A 25539-nucleotide genomic window follows, 5' to 3' on the forward strand; every position below is an offset into this window, starting at 1 on the left:
GGAATGGGAGCGGGCAAAGGGGGAGGGGGAGTGGGAGCGGGCAAAGGGGGCGGGGGAGGGGGAGGTGGCACAGGGGAGGGGGAGCGGGAGGTGGCAAAGGCGCGGGGGCGGGGGCGGGGGCGGGGGGAGGGGGCGAAGGTGGCATGTAGGCAAGGGTGTGGGCAAGAGTGGGAGCCCGATGCCAGTCAACGTATGATGATCCCCAGCTCCCGACCGCAACTCCCGACCACAACTCTTCACCGCAACGCCCCCAACTGCAATGCACAACCGCAACTCTCCCAACAACCCCCCCTGTTCCCCAAGATGGTCTACCGTCTACCACTCCCTCCCTCCCCCCACTTCCTTAACTAGTCCCTCCAACCAATTCCCTTCCCTCGCCTTGTCCCTCCCCCAACCGAACGCAGCTGGGCTGGCATGCTGGTGCTGTCGCGCAGCGGCTTCTTCACAGCCAAGTCGCTGGCGGCGGGCGCGGTGGCGCCGCTGGCGCTGGGCTACGTGGGCTACATCATCCTAAATAACCTCAGCCTGCAGCTCAACACCGTAGGCTTCTACCAGATCCTCAAGGTGCGTGCGTGTGGGAGCTGTGGGGCTGTGGATTCTGTGGGATTTTGGATTCTATGGGATTGTGGGTTCTGTGCACGTGGAACGTGGGTGTGTTTTGGGGGAATGGAGGATGGGGATGGGGGGGGGGACTGCCTGAGCAGACTGCAGGCACAGCGGAGTGCCGTGGAGATCCCCCAGATGAGTGTGGGTGTGGGTGGGTTTGGGTTTGGGGTTTGGGTTTGGGTTTGGGTTCGGGTGTGGGTGAACGGGATGTGGGTGTCGACAGGGCGTGGAATGGACAGGGAGGGGGATACGCGGGGAACACGTGTGCGCGATATCCCGCACCTGTAAGTACCCGGCCTCCTTTTCCACGGTCTCCGCCTGCATGCTACGTCGTAATCCCACACACACACACGCACACGCTTGTGTTTTGCCCACCCTTCCACCCTCCACAGATCGCCATCGCGCCCACGGTCATGCTGCTGGACTTCGTGCTGTTCCGGAAGATGCAGGTGCGTGTGCGTGTGTTGAAAACAACAAAATGAAGCCCGCCCAGACGGTGTCGGCGTGTGTGCGTGTGTGCATGTCAGCATGTGCGTGCGTGTGCGTGTGCGTGTGCGTGTGCGTGTGCGTGTGCGTGTGCGTGTGCGTGTGCGTGTGCGTGTGCGTGTGCGTGTGCGTGTGCGTGTGCATGTGCGTTTGTGGATGGGGTCACGCGCACGTGCAGGAGCGTGGAACAGTTGCACGGCGGTCAGGGCTCATCTCCTCGGGCCCCTTAATGACATGAGGATCCTCTCCCCTCTCACCACATTCTCAGCCACCAACCATAACCCTGCAACCGCCGCAACCGCCGCTGCAACTGCTGTAACCAACAGACGTGGCGCATCATGGCGTCGGTGGCGGTTGTGTGCGTTGGCGTAACCGCCGCGACGGTCACAGACCACGTGGCGATCAGCAACGTCGTCGGCCTGGGCGTTGGGCTGGCGTCGGTGGTGGTGAGCGGGGGCGGGTGTTTTTTGTTGGGGGGCGGGGTAAAGCTGAGGTTGATTGGGAGACAGGGTTTGCACGTATGGGTGTGGGTGTGGGTGGGTGTAGGTGGGGGATAGCCGTTTATGGAGAACGGAGTGACGGGCGGGTATACCCGACCGAATCGTACCCCTAGCCCCAACCGCCCAACCTGGCCTCCTTGCATCCCCGCGTCCCCTGCATCGCAACACCCGACACCCACCACCTATCACCCAACGCCCGACACCCAGCACTCAAACACCCGAACCCCCTGCCCGGCACAGGTGACGGCGCTGTACCAGATCTGGGCCGGATCCAAACAGAAGGAGCTGCAGGCGAACAGCTCGCAGCTGCTGCTGGCATACACGCCGCAGGTGGGGGAAACAGGAGGGGGAAAAGGAGGGAAAGGAGGGGAAAGGAGGGAAAAGGAGGGAAAAGGAGGGGGAAAAGGAGGGGAAAGGAGGGGAAGGAGGGAAAGGAGGGAAAGGAGGGGGAAAGGAGGGGAAAGGAGGGGAAGGAGGGGAAAGGAGGGGAAAGGAGGGGAAAGAAGGGGAAAGGAGGGGAAAGGAGGGGAAAGGAGGGGGAAAAAGGAGGGGAAAGGAGGGGGAAAGGAGGGGAAAGGAGGGGAAGGGAGGGGAAGGGAGGGGAAAGAAGGGGAAGGGAGGGGAAAGGAGGGGAAAGGAGGGGGAAAAAGGTGGGGAAAGGAGGGGAAAGGAGGGGAAAGGAGGGGAAGGAGGGGAAAGGAGGGAAAGGAGGGGAAAGGAGGGGAAAGGAGGGGAAGGGAGGGCAAAGCCGGCCATGAGCGGCCGTCCGGGTGGCCGCGCTCCAGCTCGTTGTCCTTTCGTGAAGCCGTAGTGAGGGGCCGGAGTGGCGTGGTGTGTGTGTGTGTGTGTACGTGCGTGTGCGGCGGGTAGGGGGGCTCGGGTGTATTGGCTTGTCCCAAAGCTCCCCTCTGGGTCTGGAGGTCTGTCTGTCCCTTGGGGCCTGCTGGTGTGAGGGACGAGGAGCGCGCGGGGCGGGCGGGTGCCGTGCGGTGGGTGGGGTGCGGTGCGGGTGGGTGCGGTGGGGCGGGGCGGGGCGGCGGGGACGGTTGCCAGGTGGCAGCGGCAGCTGGGACGGCGGCAGCAGCAGAATTTTCTCTGCAAATCATGAATGTCACCCCCGCACCCCCACCCCTACATTGTCGGTAACGCTTGATGTTCCGCAAGATGGTCTACCGTCTACCACTTCCTTAACTAATCATGAATGCAACCCCTACCGTACCTGGCTTCACCGTGTAATCATGAGTGTAACCCCCCCCCCCCCCACACACACACACACTAACCCAACCCCCGACTTCACTTCGTAAACTTAATGCGTGTAACCCCCGCCCCTTCCCCCTCAGGCCATCGTGCTGCTGTCGGTCATGGTGCCCATGCTGGACGACCTCGGGATGACGCCCCCCGCCGCCGGCGCCGCGCGGGGCACCCACACCGTGCTGGGCTACCCGTACAACCTGGCCAGGTGGGGGCGGGGGGGTGGGGGGGTTTGTAGGTACCAGCCCAAACTAAACCAAGCCCAATGCAATAGAGCGAGGAGGAGAGCGGGGGGGGGGGTTACATTCATGATTAGTTAAGGAAGGGGGGAGGGGAAGGGGGCGTGTGTGTATATGTGCATGGGGCAGCGGGCCCCACACCGTGCTGCTGCACGACTTGGTCCCTGCCGGGCATCCCTTGCCTGTAGACATCTCCCAATCTTCCTTTCCTCGCACCACACCCATGCACCTATGTACCTCTGAATAACCTGCTATCTTGCGCTTGTTGCTTACTTCTTCAAAACAAACTAACACGCAGCGTGTCAGCGATCGTGATTTCCGCGCTGCTGGGCATCCTGGTGTCGCTCTCCACTTTTCTGGTCATCGGCGCCACAAGCAGCCTCACCTACAACATCGTGGGACACTTCAAAACGGTGAGAGCTTATATATACGTAATGGGCTGTGTTCAGCGCTGTGCTTCTCCATGTGATTGCAATTTGAGTTCTGGATTTGTGGTTGGGGTTTGCGTGCTTTCGTCCTGTACACGGCTGCAACATCAATGAGCCGCTTCATGTTAGTGCCATGTTTGTGGCGTGATGGGCCATTGGCGCATGGGTCATTGCCTCACCTGCAATGTTTTGGGTCGCTTCCAAGCTGATGCGACGAGGGGAAAAGGAGGGAGAGGGAGGGTAAGAGGGGGCGGCGGGGTTGATGGGGTTCATGTCATACGGCTCCCGCACATGCGTGTAACATTGTGGGCCACTTCATTTGCTGAACTGACGGCTTGTCTCCAATGCCGCAATGATAATGGGGTAAGGTGGGGTCTTGGGCTTATTTCCGTAAACGGCTACAACATACAATTGATGTGCTTGAAAAATATGTTAGTGCCGAGTTCGTGGTGTGACGGGTCAAAGTCAAATGATGAAGTGGCGGCTTGTCTCAATACCGTAACCAGGTTCGCAATAATAATGGGGTGGGGTTTGGGGCTTATTTCCGGAAACGGCTACAACATTAACCGTAACAGGGGGGGGTGGCGCGTAGCTAGGGCTTGGTGGTTTGGCGCGTGTGGGTTTGCTTTCTCCGGTACAGGGCTGGCATGTGTTAGGCCCATGAAAGGGGCCGGGGTGGGTGCGTGGGGGGTTGTTGCAAGCTCGAGCTTCACCCCTCCACCCCCTCTCCTCTCCCCCCACCCCCTCTAGATCCTGATCCTGGCGGGCGGCTGCCTGCTGTTTGGCGAACACGTATACACACACACACACAAAACACACACACGCCTTCCCGCCCCCACCTTTCAACCCCAGCTCCCCCCGCCTCCCCCGTTCCCCACCCCCGCTAGATCCTGATCCTGGCGGGCGGCTGCCTGCTGTTCGGCGAGTCTATGCCCTGGAAGCGCCTGGCCGGCATCGCGCTCACCATGTGCGGCATAGCCTGGTACACCTACCTAAGCATCGTGCAGGTGGGGATTGTTGCAACTTTGTGTTTGTGTGTATGTGTGTCAGTGTGTGTGTCTGTGCGTTGCGTGTGTGTGTGTGTGTGCGTGTGTGTGTGTGTGTGTGTGTGTGTGTGTGCGTGTGCGTGTGGGTGTGTGTGTGTATGTGTGTGTCTGTGCGTTGCGTGTGTGTGTGTGTGTGTGTGTGTGTGTGTGTGTGTGTGCGTGCGTCTGTGTGTGTGTGTGTGTGTGTGTGTGTGTGTGTGTGTGTGTGTGCGTGTGCGTGTGCGTGTGCGTGTGCGTGTGCGTGTGCGTGTGCGTGTGCGTGTGCGTGTGCGTCTGGCCAGGTCAACTTCGCTTGCCGTTACCGTAAAGGCGTGTCTTCACGAGTACCCAACCCCGCCCAACTACCCACCTAACTACCCGCCCAAATACCCACCTAACTACCCGCCTAACTGCCCGCCGAACTACCCGCCCAACTACCCGCCTAACTACCCGCCCAACTACCCGCAGGTCCCGCCCTCCGGCGGCGGCGCGCACCGGGAACCCGAGATTCTGCGCGACCGCAGCGGCCACCGCGGCGGCGGCGGAGAGAGGGAGCCGCTGCTGACGGGCAGCAGCGGCGGCAGCGGCGATGGGGCGGTTGGCATTCTTGGGGGGACAGGCGGCGTGGGCTTGGGGCTTGGGGGCAGCCGCGTGTGAGTAGATTGGGCAGGCAGCGTGTGAGAGAATGCGTGTGAGGCAGCGTGTCCTAGTGTGTGGGGGTCGTGTTTGTGTGTGTGTGTGTGTGTGTGTGCCGTGCCGGCAGCACGGATGGGTGTATGGACGGATGGGTGTGCACAGGGAGGAGCGGATTAGGAGGACCCCACAAGCGTTGGATAAGAGAGCAGGGCTAGCAGGGCTTGCGGGCACTGTGCGTGATGTGTGCGAGGAAGGGGCGTTGCAACAACAGCGTGTGCGTAGCGGGTGTGTTGTCGAGATGGTGGTGCGAGAGGCAGGTTTGGCATGTGCGTTGCTTGCATACCGTACATACGGTACATGGCTCGTGGCCTCGTGGGGGGGTGTGAAAACCAAGCGATGGGACAGGGGCAGGCCGGCAGGGGCAGGTTGGCGTACCGTAGTCCCGTAGTGACGTAGTGTGCAGCGGACAACCAGACCCCAACATTCAAATTGCAACGCCAAGGCTAGATTGCGCGTTTTGGTGCTGGCCAGTGCCTGCCTGTTGTGGTGCGCGTCGCCACGCGCTCGCTGGCCGTTGGGCTTTCCTGTCGTGTCAGCAGGTGAACCCCTGCGTGTATTTGCCCTCGGCCACCCCTGCCCTCGGCTGTTCGTGTCGATTCCGTCCCTTCCCTGTCAGCCCGGCTCCTTCTGATCAGTAGCTCATCAACCGGCTGTTACAGCGGAGGCCGACAGCTAGCCTCTACAGCTGCACTGCAATACCCATGCACACCACAGGTGCTACAGCCCCATCACGCTGCCTGGCACGCACACAGCACAGGTTGCAAGGCCTTACGTAGCGAATACATGTCCACCAATGCAACAGGCGTGCTATTTGCCACCATAGAGCAGTGCGCCACATTTTCCGCCACTGTAAATCGGTAGGTTATAAGAATGGTGCCGGCCAGCTGCACGGCCTCTCGCAGCTAAAACCTGCTGGGCCCCCTTTCATCTGTCATCACTACCCGACTGCCGTACGCACGTCAAACTCTCAGATCCCCATGCATTCCATCCTTCCCATAATAAACTGGCGCAACCGTAGATTACTATGTCATTCGTTCATTAGCACACTACGTCTCTACAATACATCAGTCCTCTAGGTGTTCACGTAGCGGCCCCTGCTCTGGCCCGCCTGGCCCTGCTCTGGGTTGGTCTTCCGCACGGGCAGCCATGCCCGAGTAGAAACATTTCCTTGCTCCATCGCAGCAATATGGACCCAAGCATGGTCCTTGCATGTGTTACAGCTGCTGGCGCAGCTGCTTACGTGGGGCACTCGCTCCAGCAAGCCGGCCGCTTCGTTAAGGACAGCTTAGAGCGCGCCGGGCTGCAGACCGTGCAGCATATGCAAGAGCATGGGCCACATTTCAGTTCTCCGGCCAAGAAGGAGAAGTCGGCCAAGGATGCGTGAGCGGGTGAAGGGCCAGAGACGCTTCATTTGCGTGTACCACGCCGTTCCAGCACCAATACAAGGTGGGTGGTGATGGCCACACGATGTCGTGCTGGGCCTTGTCCTGCTAACGACGACGAGCTCATCCAGTCCCAAGGCCCAGCACGACAAGTGGCTATCCACGCTCACCACGTATTGCTGCTGGAACGGCTTGGTGCACGCAAATGAAGCGCCTCTGGCCCTTCACGAGCTCACGCATCCTTGGCCGGCTTCTCTTTCTTGGCCGGAGAACTGACATGTGGCCCATGCTCTTGCATATGCTGCACGGTCTGCAGTCCGGCGCGCTCCAAGCCGTCCTTAATGGAGCGGCCGGCTTGCTGGAGCGAGTGTCCGACGTAAGCAACCGCGCCGGAAGCGGTAACACACGCGAGGATCACGTTTGGGTCCATATTGCTGCAATGGTGCAAGAGATCTTTCGTTCAGGCCTCCTCCCTGCTAAAAGAACTCCTGCTGCCAGATGCTTACCACCTTGCAAGAGTTGTCAGCGTTGGCTTCTGTGAGGTATTCAGCTTGCTTGTGAACATAAATCAGCTTGCTTTTACTTGTTCTGCACGGGTTTGTCCCGTCTAGGTCGCGTTTCCGCCCATTTGCTCGCGATCAGGCCGATGGGCCGATGGGCTGCGCCCCCCCCCCCCCCCCCAAAAAAAAGATTCAAGTGCGCCCCCACCCCAGCAACGACAGCAGCACCAGCAGCACAGCAGTGCTTTACAACTTGGTACACAGCCATGCCACAACGCGGATGCGCGCATCTGTAGCCATGTCAGCCAGGCATTGTCACCGTGCATGAAGAGGAGCAGTGCACGCGTCGCGACCCACACCGAACCACCCCCCTGCACCTACGGCCCCCCACCACCACACTGTGCCCACAAACTCACACCCCTCCCCGCTGGTTATGGCAGGCTAATGTACATGCCTTTCCGCGCGGGGCACTCCCGCCCATCGTCCGTTTGCTCTCAGCTTCCTCTCGTGCTCACTGCCGCTAAAGCCATCACGCACACGCCGGCCTCTCGCTCTCAAGCCCGACCCAACACCTCATCATCCAAGCGCCTATGCTGATCGAAACCCACGTGCGAAAGCCCTGCGCGCAATACCCCAGTCAATAGCGGGCAGTCGCCACGGCGTGCCGCGCCCACGGATGGCGCATTACCGCACCTCCGCTTGCACCGCATTAGTGGGTGTGTGATGGGACAGGGTTTAGGCAGGTTGGCGAGGTCCCGTAGGGTGCAGCTGATGCCCATATCCCAAGCAGACGGCAGACAGTTTGCAGTGGCAGAGCAGAAGTGCATGGCTGGTCGAACGCCGGAGTTACTGTACCGACAAGTTGCTGGCTGGCTGGAAGTTTGCTGATGCGCATTCCTCACGCTCTGGGCGCCCCGCCAGGCGATAGCACCACACAGACACACCGCAACGCCACACTCGCGATGCAGAGCCGCAGCGCACCTGCAGGAAGATGGCCAGCGTCCACGGATGAGCACCAGAGGCAACCGCAGAGAAAATGCAGACAGAGTGCAGCAAAGCAGTGGCCGGGCGACAGTGTGACAAGCAGGGGCGAAAACAGGGCGAGGCAAGGCAGAAAAGGGAGCCCGAATGTACGGATAAGTGGCGGGCGAGAACCGCATTAGTGGGTACTACCACATACTAGGCACGCAAGCCAGGAACCCGTGTGCCCCTGTGCCCATGCGGCGGCGGCGGCAGCGGCGACAGCGACGCAGGCACGTATCCTCCACACCCGCCACGCACCAGCATCAGCCCCCTCCAAAACCCCGCTCCATCACTACCACACGCACGCGCCTTGGTGAGAGAAATGCGTGTGTGTTTGTGTGCGTGTGTGATTGTGTGCATGTGTGAGCGTCGGCAAATGCCAAGCCCGAATGCAAACGTACGGCACCCGCCGGGAAAAAAACTGGTCTGGTCTGGTGATACGCAGAACCGCGCGTACGGCGTCCCGCCGCGCGTGGCAAAGTCGCAACGCTCTTCACACGCGTGCGTGCTGCCGTACCGGGCGCCACGCTATGCCGTACTCAGCCATGTCACCGTGCCCGACACGCAAACAGTCCGTGGGGGAGAGCCATGCGCAGCCCCCCCTCAATAGCCATGCTAATCCCGTGAAGAGCCATCATGCAAGCCCACTGCGGTGCGCAGGGGCACAAAACTTGAGCAGCAGCATGTGCAGCAGCAGCAGCAGCAGCCAACAAGACGCACACACGTACACGCGTGCGTGCTGCCTGCCTGGCCCAGCGCGCGTATCTTACGAAGGCAGGGGCGGCGTCAGTGGCCGAATTCCTTAAAATGGCTTCGTTTAGTTGACGAAACAGGCTGCCGCCGCTTCGTTCACCCCCAAAATTTTTCCGGGGGCTCCGCCCCCGACCCGCACGATGTCGACACCGACACGACACGTTCCCTGCTTCCCGCCGACCCAACCTCACTCTCCCGCCAGGGGAAACCCTGTCTCCCGCCGTCAACACCCATAGATACAGCCCTTTGAGCCTTCTTACCATACGCCACGCAGGTTTCGGCCGTGGAGTAGCCGCTGGAACCCCCTGTCCTTGGTAAAAAGTGGCCGAAATCCCAAAAATGTCTTCGTCTGTTTGCCGAAAGACCCCCCAAGAGCCCGTGCGTTTTGGCCGAAATTCCAAGTCAAAATCAAAAAAATTTCGTCCGCCAGAGGCCTTCTTGGGCAAATTTCGTTCCGAACGAAGGAAGATACGAGCGCTGGCCTGGCCGCCTGCCTACAAATGTGGAATGTCACCGGGGCCGCATCTGCCGGCCCGGCCTGACCTCGGGTGAATCATGAACGCAAGCCCACTCCGCCATCCGCTCTGGTCTGCGTACGCATTAGTTCCGCAACACTCGTCATTAATCACGATGGTGGTGCGAGAGGCAGGTTTGACATAGTGTGTTGCTCGCATACCGTACGTGGCTCGTGGGGGGTGTGAAAACCAAGCGATGGGACAGGGGCAGGGGCAGGTTGGCGTAGTCCCGTAGTGTGCAGCGGACAACCAGACCCCAACATTCAATTTGCAACGCCAAGGCCAGATTGCGCGTTTTGGTGCTGGGCAGTGCCTGCCTGTTGTGGTGCGCGTCGCCACGCGCTCGCTGGCCGTTGGGCTTCCTGTCGTGTCAGCAGGTGAACCCCTGCGTGTATTTGCCCTCGGCCACCCCTGCTCTCGGATGTTCGTGTCGATTCCGTCCCTTCCCTGTCAGCCCGGCTCCTTCTGATCAGCTCATCAACCGGCTGTTACAGCGGAGGCCGACAGCTAGCCTGCACAGCTGCACTGCAACACCCATGCACACCACAGGTGCTACAGCCCCATCACGCTGCCTGGCACGCACACAGCACAGGTTGCAAGGCCGTACGTAGCGAATACTTGTCCACCAATGCGACAGGCGTGCTGTTTGCCACCATAGAGCAGTGCGCCACATTTTCCGCCACTGTAAGTCGGTAGGTTACCGTATAAGACTGGTGCCGGCCAGCTGCACGGCCTCTCGCAGCTAAAACCTGCTGGGCCCCCTTTCATCTGTCATCACTACGTGGGGTTAGAGGCGGAGGACCGGAGGCCCCGAAGGGGCCGGAGGGAATGAAGCCTCTAAGCGAGCTTCCATGAGGAAGTCGTACAGGCTGGCTCTCTTTGGCGCCAGCCTCCTCTCTCTTCTTCATTCCGCCTTCATAGTGAGAGCTTTTAACGTTACTTCTAACGTTCTCACTCAAGTGCCCGCCCTTCTTTCCCGCCCCTCTTTTTCGGCTAATCTCCCCTCCGCGCAGGATCGCTCGGCCCTTCCGGCGCCGGCGCCTCCGGCATCCGTGCTGTTGCCTCGGTGTCGCCGCCGGTTCGCGCGGCCGCCGGCCCTCGGCCCGCCGCCGTGGTTTTGGCGGCGCCGCCGGCTGGCGGCTTGGCCGCTGGCGCGGTGGCGCCTTTGGCGGCGCCCCGGGCGCTGGTGCTTCGTGGCGTGGGCCGCTCGTCTCGCCGGGGCGTCACGCGTGGCGTGCGGGTTGCTCGTGGTGTTCGGCTCGCCGTGTCGGGCCGTCGGCGTTCGAGTTAGCTTGTTGGCTGCGCTTTGGTTGCGGTGGCTCCGTTCTGAGGCTGTGTTGTTGTTTGCTGCTGATGGCCCTCACCATCCCCCCTGCGGGTCCCCGCCGACCCCTGCTCCCCCTCGCAGAACTAGGCCTGCGGGCGCGGGCGCTGCTGCCCGGTAGCCACGCCGCGGACACGGAGTGCCAGGCGCTGGCCGCGCAGCTGGCCGAGGAGGCACCGCTGTCTCGGCGGCCGGCGACGCACAGCCAGTATGGCGGCCCGTGGCGCAGCTTCCTGGCCTGGTGCCGGCGGCGCGCCCCGCCGGTCCCACCCTACGCCGCCTCGCCGCAGCTGGTCGCCCTCTATCTGCAATCGGTCCTCAACTCGGCCACCGCGGACGGGTCCGGCCCTAGCCGAGTCGACGTAGCTGGCAAGGCCATCGCCTTCCACTACAGCCTGGCGGGCCTGCCCAACCCAGCCGCAGCGGAAAGCTGCGCAAACGTGCGCGCCACCGCGGCCCGGCGGCTGCAGGTGCAGCGCTTGCACCGGGAGGCCATGTCCGCCGCCGACCTGGCGGCGGTCCTGTGCGCCCACGCCGGGCCCGGCGCCCCGCTGCTGCGCCTCATGATGGCCACGACCGTGGCCCTCATGTTCTACGGTTTCCTGCGGTTTGACGACATGGCGGAGGTCAGCGTTCACGCCGACCTGCTGCTCATCACGCCCCGCCACATGGCCATTTTCATCCCCCGGTCCAAGACCGACGTGGCCATGGACGGTCAGTGGGTGCACATCGCCCGGCTGCCCCACCTAGGCGGTTTCTGCCCCGTGGCGCTCACGGAGCGGCTGCTGCGCCAAGGCGCCTACCGCCGCCTTCCGGCGGCGGCCGATGAGGACGTCGGGCCGCTGCTCCGTACGGTGCAGTACACGGCCGCCGGCGGCCGGCTGCAGCGCCTGGTGGGCACGCGGGCTTCGCCGGTGTTCAGCATGTCTTACGGCGCTTTCCGCTCCAACTTCCTGGCCCGCCTGCGGGAGGCGGGCGTCTCGGGCAACATCAAGCCGCACTCGATGCGCATTGGTGGCAACAGCGCCGCGGCTGACGCGGGAGTTCCGGCGTCCCTGCGGCAGGTGCATGGCCGCTGGAAGCCCGCCACTATGGTCGGTCACTACACACGCCCCACCCTCGAGGACACCCTCGGTGTCACCCGCGCTATGGGCCTCGCTGGAGGTGAGGTATCTCTTCGTTTTTCCGCTTGTAAGGCCCTCCTCCTGTGGCCTGTCGTCCCCTTGTCCCACTTCCTTGTCAGCTGTCAGCGGCCTAATGGCGCCAAAGGGAGACAGCTTTACAGTACGACTGTATCATGGAAGTGGGGTTAGAGGCGGAGGACCGGAGGCCCCGAAGGGGCCGGAGGGAATGAAGCCTCTAAGCGAGCTTCCATGAGGAAGTCGTACAGGCTGGCTCTCTTTGGCGCCAGCCTCCTCTCTCTTCTTCATTCCGCCTTCATAGTGAGAGCTTTTAACGTTACTTCTAACGTTCTCACTCAAGTGCCCGCCCTTCTTTCCCGCCCCTCTTTTTCGGCTAATCTCCCCTCCGCGCAGGATCGCTCGGCCCTTCCGGCGCCGGCGCCTCCGGCATCCGTGCTGTTGCCTCGGTGTCGCCGCCGGTTCGCGCGGCCGAGACAGCTTTACAGTACGACTGTATCATGGAACCGACTCCCGTACGCACGTCAAACTCTCAGAATCCCCATGCATTCCAACCTTTCCAAACCGCAATGAACTGGCGCATACTCAAGTACTTGTCCGTTCGTTCACCAGCACACGTCGCTACGTTGCATCAGTCCTCTACTACGTAGGTCAGTAGGTATACAAGCAGCGGCCCCTGCTCTGGCCCGCCGGGCCCTCCTCTGGGTTGGTCTCCGGCACGGACACAGCCATGCCGGAGGAGAAAAGTTTCATTGCTCCAACGCAGCAATATGGACCCAAGTATGGTCCTTGCATGTGTTACAGCTGCTGGCGCAGCTGCTTACGTGGGGCACGCGCTCCAGCAAGCCGGCCGCTCCGTCAAGGACAGCTTGGAGCGCGCCGGGCTGCAGACCGTGCAGACCGTGCAGCATACCGTATGCAAGAACACGGGCCACATTTCAGTTCTCCGGCCAAGAAGGAGAAGTCGGCCAAGGATGCGTGAGCGGGTGAAGGGCCAGAGACGCTTCATTAGCGTGTACCACGCCGTTCCAGCAGCAATACATGGTGGGTGGGGATGGCCACACGATGTCGTGCTGGGCCTTGTCCTGCTAACGACGACGAGCTCATCCAGTCCCAAGGCCCAGCACGACAAGTGGCTATCCACGCTCACCACGTATTGCTGCTGGAACGGCTTGGTGCACGCAAATGAAGCGCCTCTGGCCCTTCACCAGCTCACGCATCCTTGGCCGGCTTCTCCTTCTTGGCCGGAGAACTGACATGTGGCCCATGCTCTTGCATATGCTGCACGGTCTGCAGCCCGGCGCGCTCTAAGCTGTCCTTAATGGAGCGGCCGGCTTGCTGGAGCGAGTGTCCGACGTAAGCAACCGCGCCGGAAGCGGTAACACACGCGAGGATCACATTTGGGTCCATATTGCTGCAATGGTGCAAGACATCTTTCGTTCAGGCCTCCTCCCTGCTAAAAGAACTCCTGCTGCCAGATGCTTACCACCTTGCAAGAGTTGTCAGCGTTGGCTTCTGTGAGGTATTCAGGTTGCTTGTGAACAAAAATCAGCTTGCCTGTACTTGTTCTGCACGGGTTTGTCCCCTCTAGCCTCTAGGTCGCCCCGTTTGCGATCGCGATCGGGCCGATGGGCCGATGGGCTGCGCCCCCCCCCCCCCCCCCCCTAAAAGGTATAAGTGCGCCCCACCCCAGCAACAACGGGAGCACCAGCACAGCAGTGCTTTACAACTTGGTACACAGCCGTGCCACAACGCGGATGCGAGCCCTGACAGCCAGGCATTGCCACCGTGCGTGAAGTGGAGCAGTGCACGCGTCGCGACCCACACCGAACCACCCCCCTGCACCTGCGGCCCCCCCACCACCACACTGTGCCCACAAACTCACACCCTTCCCCTCTGGTTATGGCCGGCTGAGGTACATGCCTTTCCGCGCGGGGTACTGCCGCCCAGCGTCTGTTTACTCTCGGCTTCCTCACTGCCGCTCAAGCCATCACGCACACGCCGGCCTCGCGTTCGCAAAGCCCGACCCAACACATCATCCAAGCGTCTATGCTGTTCGAAAACCACGTGCGAAACCCCTGCGCGCAATACCTCAATCAATAGCGGGCAGTCGCCACGGCATGCCGCGTCAACAGATGCGCAGCACGCGTGCAGTACCGCACCTCCGCTTGCACCGCATTAGTGAGTATTACCACACTATAGGCACGCAAGCCAGGAACCCGTGTGCCCCTGTGCCCATGCGGCGGCGGCGGCAGCGGCAATGCCGACGCAGGCACGTATCCTCCACACCCGCCACGCACCAGCATCAGCCCCCTACAAAACCCCGCTCCGCCACTACCACAAGCACGCGCCTTGGTGAGAGAGATGCTTGTGTGTTTGTGTGCGTGTGTGAGCATCGGCAAATGCCGAGCCCGAATGCAAACTTGCGGCACCCGTCAGGAAAAAAACTGGTCGGTCTGCTGACACGCAGAGCCGCACTTACGGCGTCCCGCCGCGTGTGGCGCAAGACGCGCTTGGCAAAGTCGCAATGCTCTCACACGCGTGCATGTTGCCGTACCGGGCGCCACGCTATGCCGTACTCAGCCATGTCACCGTGCCCGACACGCAAACACTCCGTGGGGGAGAGCCATGCGCAGCCCCCTTCAACAGCCATGCAGATCCCGTGAAGAGCTATCATGCAAGCCCGTTCCGGCGTAAAGGGGCTCAAAATTTGAGCTGCAGTGGAGGCCAACACAAACGCACACACGTACACGCGCTTACGTGCTGCCTGCCTGGCCGCCTGCCTACAACTGTCTGCCCGCCCGGCCTGACCTCGGGGATGGCGACTGGGCCTTGGGACTGGATGAGTTCATCGTCAGAAGCAGGACACGGCCCATCCACTCTTGTCCTGCTAACGACGACGAGCTCATCCAGTCCCAAGGCCCAGCACGACATTGTGGCTATCCACGCTCACCACGTATTGCTGCTGGAACGGCTTGGTGCACGCAAATGAAGCGCCTCTGGCCCTTCATCAGCTCACGCATCCTTGGCCGGCTTCTCCTTCTTGGCCGGAGAACTGACGTGTGGCCCATGCTCTTGCATATGCTGCACGGTCTGCAGTCCGGCGCGCTCCAAGCCGTCCTTAATGGAGCCCAAGCCGTCCTTAACGGAGCGCCCGGCTTGCTGGAGCGAGTGCCCGATGTAAGCAGCTGCGCCGGAAGCTGTAACACACGCGAGGATTACGTTTGGGTCCATATTGCTGCAATGGTGCAAGAGAACTTGACCTCCTTCCTGCTGAAGAACTCCTGCTGCCAGATGCTCACCACCTTGCAAGAGTTGTCAGCGTTGGCTTCTGTGAGGTATTCAGCTTGCTTATGAACATAAATCAGCTTGCTTGCACTTGTTCTGCACGGGTTTGTCCCCTCTAAGTCGCGTTTGCACCCATTTGCTCGCGATTAGGCCGATCGGCCCTCCCCGCCCCCCCCCCCCAAAAAAGATTCAAGTGCGCCCCCACCCCAGCAACGACAGCAGCAGCAGCAGCACAGCAGTGCTTTACAACTTGGTACACAGCCGTGCCACAACGCGGATGCGCGCATCTGTAGCCCTGACAGCCAGGCATTGCCACCATGCGTGAAGAGGAGCAGTGCATACGTGGCGAGCCACACCGAACCATCCCCCTGCACCTGCGGCCCCCCCACCACACTGTGCCCACAAACTCACACTCTTCCCCGTTGGTTATGGCCGGCATGTACTCCGCCACAGGCGCCGCGGGATCTGGCGCCCTCTTCGCCCTCCTCCGCCATTGCCGCCTATCGTTCGAAAGCCCGACCCAACACCTCTTCATCTAAGCGCCTATGCTGTGCGAAACCCACGTGCGAAACTCCTGCGCGCAATACCCCAGTCAGTAGCGGGCAGCCGCCGCTGCGTGCCGCGTCAACAGATTCGCAGCGCGTGCGCAGTACCGCACCTCCGTTTGCACCGCATCAGTGGGCATTACCACATTCTAGGCCCGCAAGCCAGGTGCCCCTGTGCCCATGCGGCAGCGGCGGCACCGGCGACAGCGACGCAGGCACGTATCCTCCACACCCGCCATGCACCAGCATCAGCCCCCCTCAACGCCCCGCTCCGCCACTGCCACACGCACGCGCCTTGGTGGGAGAAATGCGTTTGTGTTTGTGTGCGTGTGTGAGCATCGGCAAATGCCGAGCCCGAATGCAAACTTGCGGCACCCGCCAGGAAAAAAACTGGTCTGGTCTGCTGACACGCAGCGCCACACGTACGGCGTCCCGCCGCGTGTGGCGCAAGACGCGCTTGGCAAAGTCGCAATGCTCTCACACGCGTGCGTGCTGCCGTACCGGGCGCCACGCTATGCCGTACTCCGTTATGCCACCGTGCCCGACATGCAAACAGTCCGTGGGGGAGAGCCATGCGCAGCCCCCCCTCAATAGCCATGCAAATCCCGTGAAGAGCCATCATGCAAGCCCGCTTCGGTGCGAAGGGGCACAAAACTTGAGCAGCAGCATATGCAGCAGCAGCCAACAAAGACGCACACACGTACACGCGTGCGTGCTGCCTGCCTGGCCGCCCCGGCCTCACCTGCCGGGCCGGCCCGACCTCGGGTGAATCATGAACGCAATCACGTGTGTTCCATTCCTCCAAGCAACAATGTAATACCATGCATGAGGCCGTTAGCCGCAGCGGCGGCACACGTCCTGCCCCTGGCCCGGCTGCCTGCCTTGCCACGCGCCCAATCGCAAGGGCATTGGCACAATACTCAACACCTCAGAAACTGTTTACCTATATCTATCTATCACGACAAATATTCGCAGTATCATGATCAGGACCTCGTGTCAGAACTGAGATCGGAGCCAGCAGAATCGCTGCTCCCGCTCACAGCTGGTCGCTGTGCCCCCGCGTTGGCCTCGTACCCGTGGCCTGCCGCCGCCGCCGCCGCCGCCGAAGGGCCGCCCATGGAGCCGCCGCAGGCATGCGAAGGGCCGCCGCCGGCGGAAGACGAAGCGCCGCCGAGGCCCTTGGACGCCTTGACGGCGCGGAAGGTGCGGCCGATGCGCTGGAATGACTCATCTGCCTCGTGCGGCTCCGTCACAAACCTGCGGGGGCGCGTGAGCGGGGTTCTTACGGCAGCTGTGAAGAGGAAACAAAGCGGAACGCGCGCCCCCGCAAATGCTAAGGCTGCATGTGTTTGAGCCAGTGCAAGAGATGCGGGGGTAAGACTAGTCGGGGGTTGCGATGTCCCCATGCCGCTAAGGATATGCCTGCCAGCGTTTCCCCATACCTATCCTCCCAGTTCTTGTAAACATGGCAGCAACGCCCGTCCCCGCCGCACACCACCACCTGCGGCAACCCCCCCCCCCCCCCCCCCCCCCCCGCGCAAAGGCGCCCCGCCCAACCCCGCCCACACAGGCTGAACACGCCTGCTGCAACCCCTCCCGCCCGTGTGGCTGCCCCCGTGTGAACACGCCCCCACATGCAGCAGCCCCACAAACCCCACTGCTGTCCCCCGGCGCCCACACTCCACAGCACCTCGCGCGCACACACGCATGCACGCACATACACAAGTCTGCACCCGCCCTGCTCCCTGCCCCTCCCGCCCCTCTCCCTTCACCCGCCGAGCGCCCCTCCCCTACCCAGGCGGTTGCGCTCCCTTGCACACCCGCGCAGTCCCGACTGACATCCAGTCCGCACCGCATTCTGCACCCCCATGCATGCCACCCCACGCATGTGCACGACACGCACTCCCAACCCCCAACCACCGTTCCGTCCCCGCCCCCCCAACCTCGCAACCCCCGCCCCCCCCCCAACCTCGCAACCCCGCCCCCTCCCAAACCTCGCAACCCCCCTCCCTCATCCCCCTCCCCCTCTGCCCCTCCCCCCTCCCCCCCACCTCGCAAACCCCCACCTGAGCGTGCCGCTGTCGTAGTGCTCCTGCGTCACCTCCGCCCACACCAGGATGTCGGCCAGGATCTGGCGCTTGCAGCCCGGCGACGGCTCCCGACCGCCGCAGGCACGCGTCTGCGCGTCCACCTGTCAACGCCGCACGCGTGTGTGTTTGGGGGTTGGGGTTTGGGTGGGGGTTTGGGTGGGGGTTGGAGGGGGGTTGGGTGCGGGAGCAGCGGGGCTGGGGTTGGTGGTTAGGTTGGTGTTGGGGTCAGGGGCTGGGGCTGGGGCTGGGACGGGGCTGAAGGCGGTTGGGAGCGGTTGGGGCCGGGTTTCGATGTGGTGCTTCGGAAACCCATTTGCAAGGGAGCACTGCAGAAGCCCGTGCGAGGGGTTCCCTATTATCGCGCACACGCCGCCCGCACAATGCGCGCCCGCACACATACACACACCCGCGACCAGCAACCCGGCCCGCCCTATCGTGCCCACCGGTCGACACACGGCACGCGCAACACCCGCGGTCCGAGCGCGCCTGTCGTTTCCAATCAACCAACGCGTGCAAAACACAACCGCTGAGCTTTGCCCCAGCGCTCTTCCCCAACGCACTGCCCGGCCCCCGCTTTTGCCTCCCCCCCCCGCGCGCCTCCGAGCCCCGTCCCCCTGCCCTCACCTCGCTTGCAAAGACCTCCGCAAAGGCCTCCCACCACAGAGCCTCCTGGTCCTCGCACATCATGATGTTGGGCCCGCTGACCACGTCGCGCAGCGTGTACAGGACCTTGTCTAACCGCGAAACGACGTCTGGGTCTTTGGCGCTGAGCTTCAGCGTGAGCAGCGCCTGCTCTATGCTGCCCACAGGCGCGGAATCCAGAGATGCCCGGCCCTTGCTAATCGGCATTTTCCGGTGGATATCGACCGGCTGCGCTTGCGGACCAGCTAACATGCGTGGCTGGCTGTCGACTCCGATTTCGTGGGACTTGGAGTGAACGAAGCGGGTGAGCACCGGGCCGAGTTGGGGCTTCGTCTGAAGAGTGCAAGCTAGATTGCGTCCATCAATGCCTACTCATGGAAGCTGGAAAAACGGACAGTTGTCTCGAAAATAGCGCGGCTGCTTCTGAGAGCAGCTCTTCAACTTGCTTTGCAGTCGCTCTTGGAGTTGGTCGTGGCGACTGGTAAGCGCCTAAGCGCAATGTGAGTGAGTTGAGCTTTGGAGGCAAATCGAAAGAACTCTAGGACAACTCGACTGTTGCTCGCAGCGCTGAGAGCACACAAAAAGCCTAGTAAGGCGCAGGGTGGGTGTTGTCTATGCGTTTCAGGCTGCGGATATGTGGTTTCAACGTTAGAGGGCACTGGGGCAGAGGGAATTTCCTGGAAGGTCTCCAGGCCTGCGAGTGCCCCTTGACAGAATGGGACCGCCGTACATTTTTTGGGGCGGGGTGGTCATTTAGAAGACTCCTTACACAGCTGCAGGCTTCTAGAATTTTTACGCATCTCTAGGGTAGCTAGGAAGTGATGCAGGTCCACCGCTCGGGCCCACACGCTCGTGGTTTACGGACACATGATGGAAGCTCGAGCGCTTCGCACCACGTGTGCACAAACAGTCAGACATGCCTGGTATGACAGAGCACAATGTGTGCAACAGCGAGCTGCATTGGCGCCATTGAACAGTCCCCCAATTAGGGCGTCCCCACGGGTTTTGCCCCACGGTGTGTCAGGCCTCATTTCATAGCCCCAAAGCCAATGCCAGTAACGCAATTTCATGCCCTATGTAAAAGGATTAGGTCCATCGGCGTCCCGTTCTGGGGCCTGGCGGGCGCGGAGAGCGTGTGCATACGCAGTCACTGTTGCGTCAACTGGGGGTGAATTGGGGCTGCAACGCATCGCGTTTGCGTGCAAGCTGTACTTGCACGGAGACACCCTGGCATGCAAGCGGTGTTGACCGTTGACTGGTGCTAGGGAGGCCCGGGAGCAAGAGGGAGATGTTGTACGGTTGCCGTCGGGATGAGGATGAGGAATTTCGGGGATGGGCGATTTTCAAGTGGTGGGTGCACCCGGATTAGAGCGATGCTGCAGCTCTGTAGCGGGGTGCCACAGGTCTGCTAGCTACGTGGGCGGGGCCTGCGGGATACCTGGGGCGGGTCAAACCAGGGATGCGGGACGCCTGGGCGAGCAGGGCAACGAGCGAGGATGGCTCGCTGGCTGGGCTGGTGGGTCAGGTCGGCGGGAGGCCGGGGGTACGTGGGGGCGAGGTATGTGCAGAGCAGTATACCGTACTGACGCTTGAAATCTTTTTTATTATATTCGAAAACGCCAAAATAAAACTAATACTGAGCAAATGGGCCAAATTCCAGGGGGTCGGATAAAATTTCTAGACATGTCCAGAGACATAATTGGACATGTCTGGGGACAAAGCCTGCTGGAATTTGGTCTGTTTGGGGTCGGAAGTTGTAGCGAATGCTGCTTAGGTGCATTCAAAGCACAGGAAAGGCTTTTGACCCGGTGTTAGGGCTGTTACACGCGTGGCACGCCACACCGCCATCCGTCCCATAAAACTTCAAGACCTGACTGGCCCCCGGGATAAAAGTTAAAAACATAAACCAGCCCCTCCGCGCACCGCTAAAATTATTAGAGATAAAATTTCAAGCGTCAGTACGGTAATACCGTGCATATGACGGGGCAAGACAGGGCAAGCCGGGATGCCTGCGGCCGCACGGTGCCTTTCCACCCCCCCGCTTCCAACCCCAATGGCCGGGATATGAATGCATATGTTACAGAGGGGACAGTCCCAGCACCCGAAGACGCCGAGCCATCACATGCTATTGACGTGCTTGAACAAGGGGTGTCAGCTTTGTACAGCTGGAAAATGGGCTGAGCCCCTAGAGCAAGGGATGTGACGATGGGTACCGGCGACATAAACAGCACCCTTGCAAGCCCAGCGGGACTGGCAAAGGGGCATACCAAAGGCACCGCCACGCCCTGTCCACGCCACTCCACACATGAGCCCGTGATACCTCATTCCAAATCCCTCACAAGCACCACAAACGGCTAGTGGGGCTCGGGCGCGTAATCCGGGGCCGCGACATAATTAAGGCGGGATCGGCACGCATGGTTCGGCTGTTGCACAAACTTTCGACATTCTTGCCCCAAGCGCTTGACGTCGACATGTTTTGATACATGGATGTAAGATATTCAGGGCCCGAGAGCTATACTCGCGGACTGAAGAAAGTCAAGATGTCCATGGACTCGCGAGGTCGCTTCTCGCTCCGGCCCTGCGGCCTATTTTTCTACAATAGGGAATAGCAAGTAATAATACGTGGCGCTCGCGGTTTGTGCCAGTATGGTACTTTTTGTCAACGCAGGGGCAATCCTGGGGGGCTTCGCGCCCCCTGGATCGCTTCGCTCAGGGGGCTCAGCCCAAAAAACGCTATCAGGGCCCAACCGGGATATGCACACGCCAATGGCAGGGGTGCCCCACTGGCCCAGGCGTCTCCCTCCCAGGCTCCCACCCCCCGAGCACTTCCCGAGTTCCCGACACACGTGCCACAGCAGTACCGGTAGTGCGTGCGCAAACCCTCATTACGTTGATCAGCCGCACCATACGGGACGTCGCCAGTCTGCCTTAACCTTGTCCCATCGCACACTCATTACGTTGATCACAATGCTTGCCAGTTGACGGAAAGGGGCTAGTTCAGGCCGTTATGGCATTCCACAAATCACCCCGGCGATCTCTGCGCTTCTCACGCCTCAACGTTGAGCAACAAAGCAAGCAAGCGAGTCCCACAGTCCATGCTGAGTCCTGAAACCCCAAGTTCATGGCCATGATGCGTCTCTCAGTTGCCTCCCACCTCCCGCAGACCGGTGGGCGGGCGGCAAGTAGTCACATCAGCCATAACAGCAGAATAAATACGGCACAACATTGAAAATGCTTGAAAAAACCCAACATGGGACAGGTAGAAAGAGAATCACTAGAAGATGTTCTCAGCGCCTCGTAGGTGTACGGCACTCCTTGCCAAACCAACTAAATCATCGTGAGAAGTTGTCTTCTCCTCTTACGCTCATACGGTACTTCACTCCGGAGGAGTCAACAATGCAAGGTACCCGTGACTCAGACCTCAAATGAAGGGGCCACGCAGCCGCACGCCTTCTACAGACATGCAAGCCGTTGTCACAAGCACACACAAGCACACCGAGACGGGCAACCGCAATGCTGTCGATGGAGACAGCGACAAAACAAAACCGCAACCCCGCTCGCACGCGGCACCCGTGGACTGCATCCACGAGTCCATGCCCCTCTCTGAGCAAACCTGACAGCCTCCCACCCTGTCTGCTACATACGCTGGCCACAACCTACTCTGGCATCATGTGCATTTGTTTCATCTTCGCAAACATACCCCCCGCCCCCAACCCCACCCTGCCTACTGCACGCCCCCCGCGGGCTGAGTCAGCCGACTCAGGTTGCTCCTGTTCCGAGCTAGCAGCGCCGCCGCCCTCGCCGCCCTGCTGCCCGCCACTGCTTGCGGCGCTGCTGCCACACCACCCCCACCCCCACCGCCGCCACCCCCACCGCCGCCACCGCCACCACCGTCGCCGCTGCCATCGCCATCACCAGCCTCCGCGCCCGCAGGGTAGGCACCGCCAGTCGCCGTCGTCGTCGGCGGCGGCGGCGCGAAGGCGTGCTTGTGGTGGTGCTGCGGCGGCGGCGGCAACGCCGCCGCCGCCAGGACGGCAGCGCTGGCGGCGGCCCCCGCCGCCGGCGCCGCTGCGGCGCCGCCGCTCCATGTGGAAAACTGCCGGCCGCCGTCGCCTGCCGCCGCCAAGCCGCCAAACTGCGCCGGTTGCGCTGAGTGCTGCTGCTGCAGCTGGTGGTGCGTGGCGGCGGCGGCGCCGCCGCCGCCTGCGCCGCGGAAGGCGGCGGCCGCGCGTCCGGCCGCTGTGCCCGTGCCCGCCGCCGCCGCTGCCGCCACGTCGGCTGCAGCCCGGGCTCCAGAGCCCGACAGCCTTGATGGGGTGCCAGGCACCAGTGGCACTGAGGAGCCACGGGTCCCACGCGTAGCATTCAGGAACCCCGCGGCTCCCCCGCCGCCGCCGCCGCCGCCGCCGCCGCCGCCAATGTAGGCAGCGGAGGTGGCGCCGTACGGCGCGCTCCGTCCGCCACCGCCGCCGCGGCCCGGCCCAATCTCCTCCGCATGCTCGTCCTCGCCAGAAGCAAAGCCAGGGAGCGACGCCAGGCTCTGTTGCTTCGGCGGCAGCGGCGGCGCCATCGCCGCCGCCGTGATCTCCATCCCATCGTGGGAGCCGGCGCCCCGCCGCGCCGCCAACAGCGACTGAGCCTGGTTTGCGGCGGCGGCGGCGGTGGCGGCCGCGCCGGCTCCGCCGCCGCCGCCGCCGCCGCCGCCGCCATTCAGGGAGCTGCTGTTCCCACGCAAGTACGACGCCGCCACCTGGGATCCCGTACTGGCGCTGTAGCGCGGCGACGGCGGCGGCGCGGCCCCCCCGCCGCCGCCGCCGAAACCAGGGTGTACGAAACCGGCGCGGGGGCTGCCGGCGGCGCCGCCACCGCCAGCCGACGCGAACGCGGCTGTGAAGGAAGGGCGCGCCGCCAGCATGCGTGAACCGGGGCTGGCACTGCCGCCGCTGCCGGTGGTGCCTCGGGCGCCGCCGCTGCCGCCGCCAAGCCCCGCCGTCGCCGCCGCCGCCAGGCCGCCGTGCTCGCTGGCGCTGATGGCGCCGCCGCCGACGGCACCGTAGCCGTTACCGTTGCCGTAAGAAGCGGCGGCGCCCATCACCAAAGAGTAATCGCCGCCGCCGCCGCCGCGAGCGTTGGACAGCATCATTGGGGAGATCAGCGCGGCGGCGGCGGCGCCGCCGCCGCTGCCGCCGCCGCTGCCGCCGCCGCCAGCAACGCCGCCGGCGCTGTAGCCACCGCTGAGGCTGCTACCGCGGCCGGCATGGCCGTACCCCGCCGCCGCCACCGCCGCCGCCGCCGCTGCCGCCGGACTGCTGAGCTGGCTTGGCATGCGCGGCGTCTGCGGCGGCGGCGGCGCGCGGCCACTGGCTGGCGACGCCGTACCTGAGCCGCCGCTGAGCCCGGGCCAAGCCACGCCCGAGCTGCTGCCTCGGGGTGTGTGCGCCCCTCCCACGTGAATGTCCAGATTGCTCCGCTGCGCCTGCGGCAGAAACGCAACCCCGCCGCCGCCGCCGCCGCCGCCGCCGCCGAGGGGAGCCGCCTGGCGGCCCTCCGGAAGAGCGCCATAGCCCGCCGCCGCCGCCGCCGCCACTGCAGTCATGAACACCGACTCATCCTCGTTCAGCACCTGCACCTCCTCCACCTCCCCGCTCCCGCCGCCGCCGCCGCCGCCGCCGCCGCCGCCGCCGCCGCCGCCGCCGCCGCTGCCACCTTCGACTTCATTGGGTCCCGCCACTGGATATACCAAAGCTGCCGAGCTCGACACCAGTAGGCGACTGGTGCCCGACCGTTTCACAACGGACCGGCCCTTAATGAAGCTGGCGTTAGGGCTGAAGCCGTCAGGTGTGGGCGTAACCGGACTGCCGTCATCGTAACCGGTTTCCGTGCCGCCGCCCGACGTGCGAACGTGAATGCTGTTGGCATGGACCGTGCTCCTGTGTGGGTGTTGATGAGCAGGTTGGGTTGATGTTGGTGGTGGTGGTGGTGGTGGTGGTGGTGGTGGTGGTAGTGGTGGTGGCGGTGGCGGTGGTGGTGGTGGTGGTGGTGGTGGTGGTGGTGGTGGTGGTGGTGGTGGTGGTGGTGGTGGTGGTGGTGGTGGTGGTGGTGGTGGTGGTGGTGGTGGTGGTGGTGGTGGTGGTGGTGGTGGTGGTGGTGGTGGTGGTGGTGGTGGTGGTGGTGGGTAGGGACAAAGGCAGGGGCGTCGGGTGCCGGTCACATGTGACATGTCCTGGCCTTGTCGAGGTCGCACGGCAAACAGGGAAACAGACTTGTGCACTTTTCCCCGGAGAAGCCACAAGAAAAGAAGAAGACAAACACTCATTGCAGCGCGCACTCACGGCGAGTAGTGGAATGACGCGTGCCCCGACGGCGCACCACTGCCGCCGCCGCCGCCGCCGCTGCCGCCGAATCCAGCAAAGGCGGCTGCGTCGGGCCGACGCAACGGTGAGGGCTGCGGCGAGCGGCGGGGGCCGCCCATGCCACCAAACCCCGCGCCACCGGCGGCGGCGGCGGCGGCGCCCTCCGCGGCGGCGGCAGCCAGCGCTGCCACGCGTGGCGAGTTGCCGTTGGGGTCGCCCTGAGGAAGGGGAGGACGGGGAGGACGGGGAGGAGGAGGGGGAGGAGAGAGGAGAGGAGGGAGGTTTTAGAAACCAGCCCAAACTAAGGAGGAACGGGAGGGGAACATGGGAGCCAGGAAGAGAGGGGAAGGGCATGGGCGAAAGGAAGGGTGCGGTGGGGCGTTGTGAGGGCTGGCGACCGGGCGTCAGTCGTGCCCATGCAATGCTCCCCACCCTGTCCTCAGCGCACCCCTCAAAGCCCCACCCAGGGGTGCCCTTGGCCCCGCCCGCCCCACCCGCCCCACCCGCCTCCATGCCCTGACCTGGCTTGCTCTGACCTACGTAAAGGGCTGCCACCATAGACCTTCTTGTAGCTCGCACATCATGATGTTGGGCCCACTGACCACGTCGCGCAGCGTGTACAGGACCTTGTCTAAGCGCGAAATGACGTCTGGGTCTTTGGCGCTGAGCTTCAACGTGAGCAGCGCCTGCTCTATGCTGCCCACAGGCGCGGAATCCATAGATGCCCGGACCTTGCTAATCGGTATTTTCCGGT

The 25539-nt window shown here is 62.8% G+C and overlaps 6 protein-coding genes across 8 annotated transcripts in view; 2 read left to right on the top strand and 4 right to left on the bottom strand.

Moving 5' to 3' along the window:
* Positions 1–5837, top strand: part of CHLRE_15g641266v5 (uncharacterized protein) — an 8702-nt gene extending 2865 nt beyond the window's left edge. The window contains exons 3-11 of one of the 2 annotated variants that reach the window (XM_043070662.1): positions 405–564; positions 999–1055; positions 1419–1538; positions 1833–1922; positions 2933–3051; positions 3381–3495; positions 4261–4302; positions 4398–4517; positions 5004–5837. In XM_043070662.1, the coding sequence (XP_042916520.1) occupies positions 405–564; positions 999–1055; positions 1419–1538; positions 1833–1922; positions 2933–3051; positions 3381–3495; positions 4261–4302; positions 4398–4517; positions 5004–5192 (1012 nt within the window). In that variant the 3' untranslated portion in view covers positions 5193–5837. The remainder of the gene's footprint in view (positions 1–404; positions 565–998; positions 1056–1418; positions 1539–1832; positions 1923–2932; positions 3052–3380; positions 3496–4260; positions 4303–4397; positions 4518–5003) is intronic. The other variant, XM_043070663.1, reaches the window with a different exon arrangement.
* A 35-nt stretch (positions 5838–5872) lies between these two features.
* Positions 5873–7155, bottom strand: CHLRE_15g641282v5 (uncharacterized protein). Of its 2 annotated transcripts, XM_043070665.1 has the most exons (2): positions 6784–7155; positions 5873–6531 (listed from the first exon to the last, which is right to left on the bottom strand). In XM_043070665.1, the coding sequence occupies exon 1, from the start codon at positions 7041–7043 to the stop codon at positions 6846–6848; it is 198 nt and encodes a 65-aa protein (XP_042916522.1). In that variant the 5' UTR covers positions 7044–7155; the 3' UTR covers positions 5873–6531; positions 6784–6845. The 2 variants fall into 2 exon arrangements, with proteins under 2 accessions (XP_042916522.1, XP_042916523.1); XM_043070664.1 differs by having other exon boundaries at positions 5873–7155.
* A 3540-nt stretch (positions 7156–10695) lies between these two features.
* On the top strand, positions 10696–12157 carry CHLRE_15g641298v5 (uncharacterized protein). Its single transcript, XM_043070666.1, has 2 exons — positions 10696–11892; positions 11979–12157. Exons 1-2 carry the CDS (start codon positions 10758–10760, stop codon positions 11984–11986), a joined length of 1143 nt encoding a protein of 380 aa, XP_042916524.1. The 5' UTR covers positions 10696–10757; the 3' UTR covers positions 11987–12157.
* Positions 12158–12179: 22 nt separating this feature from the next.
* CHLRE_15g641350v5 (uncharacterized protein) lies at positions 12180–15335 on the bottom strand. Its single transcript, XM_043070667.1, has 2 exons — positions 14815–15335; positions 12180–14748 (listed from the first exon to the last, which is right to left on the bottom strand). The coding sequence occupies exons 1-2, from the start codon at positions 14888–14890 to the stop codon at positions 14651–14653; spliced, it is 174 nt and encodes a 57-aa protein (XP_042916525.1). The 5' UTR covers positions 14891–15335; the 3' UTR covers positions 12180–14650.
* Positions 15336–15386: 51 nt separating this feature from the next.
* On the bottom strand, positions 15387–19084 carry CHLRE_15g641400v5 (uncharacterized protein). The gene is made up of 3 exons (XM_043070668.1): positions 18415–19084; positions 17767–17891; positions 15387–16957 (listed from the first exon to the last, which is right to left on the bottom strand). The coding sequence occupies exons 1-3, from the start codon at positions 18637–18639 to the stop codon at positions 16684–16686; spliced, it is 624 nt and encodes a 207-aa protein (XP_042916526.1). The 5' UTR covers positions 18640–19084; the 3' UTR covers positions 15387–16683.
* Positions 19085–20240: 1156 nt separating this feature from the next.
* CHLRE_15g641451v5 (uncharacterized protein) overlaps positions 20241–25539 on the bottom strand; it is a 7575-nt gene continuing 2276 nt past the window's right edge. Inside the window, exons 5-7 of the mRNA XM_043070669.1 lie at positions 24765–25003; positions 23183–24362; positions 20241–23071 (exon numbers count right to left, since the gene is read on the bottom strand). Coding sequence (XP_042916527.1) covers positions 22157–23071; positions 23183–24362; positions 24765–25003 — 2334 coding nt within the window. The 3' untranslated portion in view covers positions 20241–22156. The remainder of the gene's footprint in view (positions 23072–23182; positions 24363–24764; positions 25004–25539) is intronic.

This window comes from Chlamydomonas reinhardtii, chromosome 15 (genome assembly GCF_000002595.2).
Source record: "Chlamydomonas reinhardtii strain CC-503 cw92 mt+ chromosome 15, whole genome shotgun sequence".
NCBI lineage: Eukaryota > Viridiplantae > Chlorophyta > Chlorophyceae > Chlamydomonadales > Chlamydomonadaceae > Chlamydomonas > Chlamydomonas reinhardtii.